This window comes from Rhinocladiella mackenziei (assembly GCF_000835555.1).
Source record: "Rhinocladiella mackenziei CBS 650.93 unplaced genomic scaffold supercont1.7, whole genome shotgun sequence".
Classification (NCBI taxonomy): domain Eukaryota; kingdom Fungi; phylum Ascomycota; class Eurotiomycetes; order Chaetothyriales; family Herpotrichiellaceae; genus Rhinocladiella; species Rhinocladiella mackenziei.
Genome location: NW_013550598.1, coordinates 1459584 through 1468314, shown reverse-complemented (window position 1 = coordinate 1468314; position 8731 = coordinate 1459584). Strand labels below are relative to the sequence as shown.

At 49.5% G+C, this 8731-nt stretch overlaps 1 protein-coding gene across 1 annotated transcript; it reads right to left on the bottom strand.

The window, feature by feature from the left end:
• Nucleotides 1-3200: 3200 nt before the first annotated feature.
• On the bottom strand, nucleotides 3201-8071 carry Z518_09338 (uncharacterized protein; the record flags this gene model as incomplete). The annotated part of the gene is made up of 4 exons (XM_013413294.1): nucleotides 3201-6862; nucleotides 6924-7044; nucleotides 7218-7535; nucleotides 7811-8071. 4 exons carry the CDS (start codon nucleotides 8069-8071, stop codon nucleotides 3201-3203), a joined length of 4362 nt encoding a protein of 1453 aa, XP_013268748.1.
• Nucleotides 8072-8731: the final 660 nt, after the last annotated feature.

Genomic DNA, 8731 nt, shown 5'->3' with positions numbered 1-8731 from the left:
ATCCTGCTGGTGCAACTCCGTAGATAACCACAAGTACCACTGTGCACGCTATGACTCTATGGGCCTCCTAGACTCGACAGTCATGTAACATGTCCGAGTCATGGCTGATGACTGAGATTGACAACCATCGACTATTGCGAGGCTATGATCTTCCTTCGGCTATAGCATAGCCGAACCAGCTGATTGGCTATCATCGGAGAGGCCCCAACGACGCACTAGGATTGCAGAATGACAATCAGATGAATATCAAAATAACAGTGGAACCTCGGCCACTGTCCTGGCTACTGCCCATCAAATGGGAAGAAGGCCACTGAATATGGCCGCCAAAAGCCTAAGCGATCTGGACCGTCCTCCTTATGAAGTACTCCATCGTTCGGCCTCAGGTCAACCAACTGCCGTTATCTGAAAAAAGGTCAACCGCTGTCACCTTCAGAGGACGGAGACCTGTAGCTCGGTATTCTCCGGTAACCCTGACAAGCTATGATTACACGGTCAAGAGTGACATTGGAACCAGTCGATCACCAAAGAGTTCAGCAAGCCACTGCACTGCCCAGCTAACCGCCACACCTTGTTTCGGCTCCCAGTCTGATCGTTCATTGACCACTTTCAACCTTGTTTTTCCTCGGATACCTGCTTGGTTCTTTAGTAGTCGATTCCAAGTCCTTCGGAATTTTGCCCGCAGCAATGGATGAAGCAGCTTCCTCCATCGGGACCGTTATGACAATTACAATTCAATCCACGAAAAGGGTGTATGAGGCTGTCACCGCCATCAAAAATGGCCTCGCGCTAACCTCGACACCTAGTTGGATTCATCCTCGTGCTGCGATTTTATAAATGCCAGCGCATGGACTTGTCAGTTGGATTGCCGAGATCGAAGACAAGCTGGCTGAACAAACTTCTAACTGCAGATAGGGACGAAGTAAACAAGAGAAATAGGTAGGATGTGAGGAAGGAGATGGAGTCCCGTTTCCCCTTTTTGGTATATACAGTTCTTCACTGGGATTCACACGTCCAGTCTGGCATCGAGCCTGGCAGACCTGCTGCCACGTAATGGACAGCGAACTCGATTTCGTTCAAAGCTCCGACCATCTTCCCCAATATCAACTGCAATTCCCACACCTTTCACGCCTGTCAAATTTTGACTAAGTTGAGAACTACGCTGTCAAGAAATTCCAGGAAAGGTTCGACCACGAGCCAATGTCATACGCTTTTGACAAAGGAGTTTGTGCGATAGGCTGCAAGTGTGGGCCTCTTTAATACGGGGTCTACCGGTCTGCCCCGTCTGATTGACGATAAACTGCCCCATAATCAGGCTCGGGCGCAGGGTCAGGCGGCCCCAAAAAGATAATTTGTCCACACGTGGGAAAGTATCCAAACTGGCAGCTCCAGCACTCAAAGGGAGAAAGAGACTTTGAGATGTGTAAAGGTGATATAATCCATATGTTGTGCTCTAGCCTTGCAGGGAAAAAAAGGAGTGATTAGGCATAGAGAAGGAAGATATGATACAGGTAGTGGTATCACGGGAGCCCTCTATGGCTAGATATCCAGCGAAACCAAATAACTTGGGAGGCAATGCGAGAGACGGGGAAACGCGACCTTGCGCAGTTCCTCCACGCCCCGAGAGAGCCCTTGGGAACTACCCCAGAAACAAACGTGAGGAAACAGTAGCCTGGTTTTAACGACCAGGAAAAGGAAAGTGAGGTACACATCTCTGAGCACTGTAGGGCCCACTACCACGTCATCCCATACAAGCTGGGTGTTTTCTGCTCGCAATCCGAGAGGATTGTCGTTGCATTGCCAGACGCAGCAATGCGCAATGTGAGGTACGCGATATTCAAGCTTGCAAAATGGCGAGCCGTCAGTCAATCCTGTCCGCGCAAAAAAAGAGAGCTGGTCAGAGTTCGGGACAGTAGCATAGTTTGATTTTGGGGGTACCAATGCTAAATTCCGATGGACAATACGCTAGTTAGCAGAGCACTATATAAAGACGCGGGAGCCTGAGCCAGGAGATGAGCTTGGTTCATTCAAGCAGCTCTGGTGAGTTCTCTTTTGCCCTCGAATCAGGCACAGGAAGAAGGCTACAAGTACGTGCATGTATATGAGAGCGCATGAGAGGGAGACTGTGTGTTGTCAAGAGACAAGCTTCGAGGCAAAGCGAGACTGGTGCCAGTGACAGTGTCTGAAGACGATTGCCATTGCGAGAGGTGGGCCTACCTGCACTGTCTTGCTGGTTTGTACTGATATCCGTTAAAGCTCTGAAGAAAAGTTCTGATCTTTGATTGAATTCCACATTTGACGGATCAATTCGCTTCGTCTATATACGAAGAAAAAGGGGTTTATTCGACATCAATGGCGTCCCACGGGTTCGACGGTTCCTCCCAAGGGATTCGCAACCAGTATGTCGTCATGCCCATGACCTCCTTTACATCTTGGGTGGCGATTTGCTAGGGTCAAGATCCTAACGAGAGGTCAACTTTGCAGCTTGCATCCGAGACCAAAACAACACAGTGAATGTTCGAAAATGTCTACGCCATCGATGCTGTTGTCCTATCTCCATGACGGCTCTTGCGTCGCCGACAGATTGCTGGGGTATAACCATACGAGGTTGGAAACCCCTGAAGAACACCGTCAATTTGAGGTGGCTGAATATTTGGACAATCTCGACAAGGCCGCTCGTGGCAAACTTTCAAGCAGTGAGGGAAAAGGCTGCAAATTTGCAAGGCTGTGAGTTTGAGGATCATCAATGGTGAGGGAGTCGTTCTCTTTTCTCCAAAACCCTGTATGCCAGAATTCGATGCAAGAGAATATGAGTCCCGGGGAGACTCCCTGTTTGATCACATGTGTGAAGTCTAGATTTAGTATGTTGGATGGCCGGGTGTGAAACACTCTAAGCTCGGGCAAGGGTCGCTTTGGGAACGGCCTCGAATTTGGAAGCCAATTCCAACTTGATCGTCAATAGAGAATTGATCCCCAAATTTCTTTCTGCCGTTGACATTATGCTGACTTTTGCGTCTCTCTTGCTTCGGATCTCGATGGCTCTGGCCCTGAGATGAGGTTCAAGCCCCACTAATGGCACTTCCACGACATACTATTCGGGCGATCTTGATGCAATGTTGACAAAAATGGGAGTCTATAATGACTTGTAGAGGTAGCATTCCAGGAGATCAGCTGAACGATTTTAACCTCCTGGCAATGAGATCCTACGTTTGTCGATTGATTCTGTCCGAGCATGGTCCTTGACGGGTTCCTCCTCGAGGCATCCGGGAATTTGGTTGTTGATGAGCGAATACAGGGTTTCCTTGAAGCTGCTGGCGTTCTTGGGTGTAGATCGAATTGATAGAGTTCACGGCCGGGGAAAATTGAAAAGGCACAGCGGGGGCGAAGGTATCGTGAGTTGCAAATGGCAACCAAGGTGATGTCTCATCCGGCTCGTGAAACAAAATCGCTTGCTGAGATGACAATGGTGAGAGTGAATTATGCTCCGCTGCTGAATGCAGATGGATGTCGTCAGAGGGAAAGCAATCATCCCTGTTGGGACTTTGTTCAGAGCACTCGTGCGCCACTCCATTGGATACGAGATCTGTCGTATTCGTCCCCATTGCGTATATGCCGGAGTCTTCAGGAGGTGGTATGAGACTCATGGAATTGTGATGATGTGAAGCGATGCCGTAAAAATCTTGTGGAAGGGCTGTAGGCTGGGAGGTAGGAAAGGCTGATGCAGGGCCACCCAGTTGTACGAGTGAAGATTCGGCTGCAAAATCAGGTTCTGACCGTGTCATGAAGCGCTCGTGGCTGTCTGCCAAGAAAGTATCTAGGGCATTCAAGGGATCTGCCATATAGCGATCATGTCGAAAGAGATCCTCTGCGTGGGATCCTCTCAGCTCCTGGCGTAAAAATGTGTGATATGCTCGAGAAGAGGCCTCTCCCTCGAAGTAGGGAGAAGGGATATGCGCATCATCCACATGAGGAAAGCAGATTTTGTAAATCTGCCTCCAGTACTGATCCTCGTCCCCTCCGCATTCCTTCCTCTTCGTTGTCCTGTTGCGAAGTATTTCACATTGCAATTCATCCAAACCGACGGCATAATCGCGTTCCCTTACTTCGCAAATATTTCTAGCACGCAAATGTTCGTGCCACTCTCTCCCAGTCTTAAATGTTGAATAGCATCTAGGACACAAATAAACCTGATGTGTTTTGTATAGATGTTCTTTCAGTCGGTGGCAGTCTGGCCAACCTTTTGTGCTGCAGGGCCAGCCGCTTCCAAATCTTGATGGAGCGTACTTGAAAAAGGGGCAGGCGTACTGAATGCCTGGTTTCGTCCGGATGCCTTCAGATATTCTTGACTTTTTATTTGGCGGACACTGCCAGTCATTCTCATCAGCCTCCCCATCTTCATCTGTCGGCTGCCTCTGCGTGAATTTTCGTTTTCTGGGATCATTCCCCCCTTGGCGTTTGTTTGGCTGCAAATCCCCAGCTCCATACGTGTGATCCGAAATTCCCGAACCAGGACATGAGTGAGGTGCCACGTTTGCGACCAGGGACGGTAAACCGAGCATCATCCTATTGAGCCACAAAGACTGCTGCTGGGGAGGAATGGTCACACAAGGCAGCGTTACTTCGGCGCCATGGTCAACAAGTTGTCTGCACATTGTGACGTCGGAGAGCAATATGGCATGATGCAAAGGGGTCAGTGGTTTTAAGCTTGTCTCTGATCCGCTCTGATGGAGACGAGAGGATTTCACCATTGCACGATTCCAGGGATCAGAACATGTGGAATGATCCTGTATGGCTGAAACAATCCCATCCGCACTTGGATCTGCATCCCTCAAAAGTAAGAGCTCGACAATGGCTCGATGGCCTCTTGAGGCAGCTAGTTGAAGAGGAGATGTACCCATCTGCTCAGCGTTAACGTCAGCGCCGTAATCGAGGAGTGTCCTGACGATAGTTTCATGGCCATATGCAACAGCCCAGAATAAGGCAGAGTAACCATGAATTCTTTCAGGCACTCTCACGTCCGCACCGGCTGCAAGAAGGACCTTTGCAGATTCAAAACTGCCAACTTGGGCACAAAGTGTTAATGGGGTCCACCCATTGGAGTCTGGTTGATCAAGAATGCCGTCGCAATCGATGTTTTCGCTCGGCTGAACGATCTTGTTGGGGAGTGGATCCCAATGCCCGTCGAATTCGTCATTGTATCCAGCTTCTGATTTCAAGCCTAAGTTTTGTATACAGAGACGAAGAAGGATTGAGATATTATAATAAGACGTAACATGCAGGACTGAAGAGGAATGATAGAAATGAGTCTCTTTCCCCAATGACTTCAGCGCCCAGGACCAGGAGTCCAGCTCGGCTTCTGCTAGAACGGGGAAGTGTTTCACGAATAATATATCAACCTGTGATACCTCCGAATTGGCACCCCGCAGGTGTTCGAACCAAAATGTTGCTGAGTAGTCCAGGAATGGGTATCGGGCCTCCAAGTCCGGTTTGTGACAGTTCGACTGATCTTCAACTGATTTGCACCAAATGCAGTAGTCCATACAGAGGCGGGCAAAGTCCAAATTTCTCTCGACCAATGCTTCGGATCGTGATCTGTACTTCGAACTTGGGACATTCAATTCAAAGTCAAGAAGGAATTCCTTAGCGCTGTGATGTATGAATTGGACCACGAGGGTCTCGGTCGCGGACCAAGTCGCCGGCTTAGGCGCATATGTGTCGTGGCCAACTTGAAGAAGGCCCCAGCTGTGGTCAATCAAGTCATGTGTAAGGCTTGGTACAGATTTCCGGGGAGATTGCCAATTATCAGCGGGAGAAGAGCACAAATCGGCACCATTGAGACTCTTTTTGGTCTCTGCGAAGCAAAGCGCCTCATGGACCTCCTGGAGCGAAAGAGGGCGTTTAGCCAGAAGTACCCAGGACAAGATCTGAGATATTGGGAAACCTCGTTGGAATTCGTCGGTGTTTATGTGGTCCAAAACCATGTGATAGACGCTGTCAAGGTCGGTTGGCAAATTTCTCAGGGTCTGCAGTACGTCTGAGTTCTGTTGGGTTTTGTTTCGGAGAACGGGCAGGATGAGGGAAACCCACAAAAAGATTCCAGAAGCCTTCTCCAGTATCACTTCAAGGATCTGGTCTTTGAAGCGCAGGAGCAGGTTTTCGTCTTCGGGTTGGTGAATACCGATCAGAGTTCGGGTGAATGTCGCTATATCTTCTTGATTTTCCTGGTCAGCAAAGACTCGAACGTCTTTCTCATTGCACGACAATGTTGTTGATCTCGCGGAGACAATGATCCGGAGGTGTTTAACTTGTATTTTGTCAAGGACACGTCGAAAGAAACCGAGAATTTCAAGAGTTCCAGCTTCCTCGCAATCATCCAAGGCATCCACCACCAGAAACAGAGGATGAGCCTGGCCTAACTCTGAAAGGAGTAGGTCAAGTTGGTCAATCAAGACAGATGATTCGCCCCACCGGCTTTTGCGTAGCTGGCTAGTTATTTGAAAGGTGCTCGACTCCAATATATCGTGCTCGCATTCGAGGCGTTTTGCTTGAATCCAAAATTGGTGCAACAGAGCACGGAAGAATTTGACAGACGATCGTTCGAATGTGTTTCCAAAGGGATCGAAAAAATAAGAAGCCGTCAGGGTAGCAGGCTTGCCTTCCCTTCGACAATTGCTCTGCTGCAGAAAATGTTTGATCAGTGTCGACTTTCCCGAGCCTGGCTTCCCCACTATCCAGAATACTCCTTTGTTGTCACTCTGGATCCAGTCGGCGAATGCCGAGTTCTGAGTAAGCCAAAGTCCAGTTCCAGTCACCGCTGAGGCGATGTGTTTGCGACCGTCTTCGATCTCCGCGAGTGCGAGTGAACCTATCTATGGCATTAATCTTTCAAATTCTCCAGCAGTCTACAAGTTTGGTTGGCCTCTTACCGGAATTCTCGGGCGGCGACGGGGTCGAACAATGACCATAGAACGGCCACGCAAGGCTTTTGATCTCTCCAAGGACGAGTTGATATTTTGCCTTGCTCGAAGAAAGAGACTGCCAGATCTTCTGGAAGCGTTAGCATAAAGGCGTCGGCATTTCGAAGTCAAGCCAAACTTGCCGAATGATCACTATGGATCGGTATGCTCTTGACGCTTTCTAAAGCCGCGTCTTCCTTTGGGCCGACCTTGAGTGGTATGAGAATGCGATAGGAGAAGTGACGAAGTCAGCAGAGGACCTACTTCGGAGATTGGGTCGGGTGTCTCTTCAAAAAAAGAGACAAGCCTGATGTGCTTGAGGCTGAAATGAATCAAGGCTTCGAATTCAGCAGTTATAGATTGAATCGATGAAACGAAATCGTCAGAACTGCCGGGCGTGCCTAGGATAGATTTGATGAGATGCGGGCTATTGCGATTGGGATTGTCAATTAACACAACGCCCTGGGTCGAAGTAGCAACCTTGTTAAGAAGTCCGTCCGAGGAAGATTCCGAATCGACTAGGGCTTTCTTGACAATGATGCCCCCTAGACTGTGGGCAACGAAGACAATAGGGCGGTCAATCTGATGACAGAGTTAGCCACTTGGCTCCGTTAACTTGTTGAAAAGCCTGGGGCTCGCGCAGAAAGCTCGTGTACATGAGACAGCGTTCAGGGTATCTGGCCAGACCTTCCCTGGGACAAACCCGCCTGCAGCGTCAGTAGGGGGATAGCCATTTTGAGATCCAAGCCTCATTGTAGTGAATACCAATCTGGATACGAATCTGAAGTTACGGAATATCAACTTGAGAATGTGTGGAAAGAATCTGCACAACTTGAACGAGAAAGAGGTGCACTGACATTGCTCTCCTTGGCACGAACTTGATGTAAGTCCAGAAGCAGTTGCCGGGCGTAGGTGTTGACGATATCAGGACCCCTAAGGGAGGAATCGTATCCGAAAGAGAGAATTCGGGCGCGAGGCAGGTCGCAAGGAAGCGACGTTGACAACCACACGCTGTCGGCAGCCGTAGTCGAGGTCAAACCATGGACAGCAACAATATCGACAGCTGCCGAGTTCTTATCTGGGGAAGACAGAAGGCTTAGTTGACTTGTGCACCTCATGGTGATATTCAGACCCACAAGCAATTCTTAATAAACCTGAGAAATTTGAACGTGCAAAGTCGGAACCCAGAAAGCAGACATTCAGAGTCAATTCATACGTTTGAGGGCAAATCCGTGCTGATAGAAGGAGTCAGGAGAAGGGAATACTTTCGATTCAGACCGTGGTGTCTCGGATCGATATTTCCAGAGAAATTCCAGCACCCGAACGCCTGGCTTCCATGCGAGCTCTCGCATTGCGAGGTCGAGCAAACTGGTCTTCGACGAATGCGCCTTGACCGGACCTAATGCAAGGCAACCTGACAGAGACACCGCCCAGGAGGGTTCCAAATGATTTTGCACTGTCGCCAATCGAATTGCGGCCAATCACAATCCAAGCCGTGCACTATCAGCGCCCAATCTTAGCAGACCTGTCACTTGATCTCGTGAGTGATTGTCGCCCATCGCTGTGGCGCACCACTCTTTGTGGGGGGGAACACGAGAAGGCGGATGTAAAGGCGGCCAGGGGATGAAATTTCTCCGACAGGGCAGAAGAGTTCGGCATGTAGCACCCGCTGCAGGTTCAGAAGTACTCGCCATGATGAAGGCGGCTTCAAAGCGGGTACTGGGCATGTCTTTCATTGGGTCTGACCAACCACCCTGCCACAAAGGCCAGCACGACAG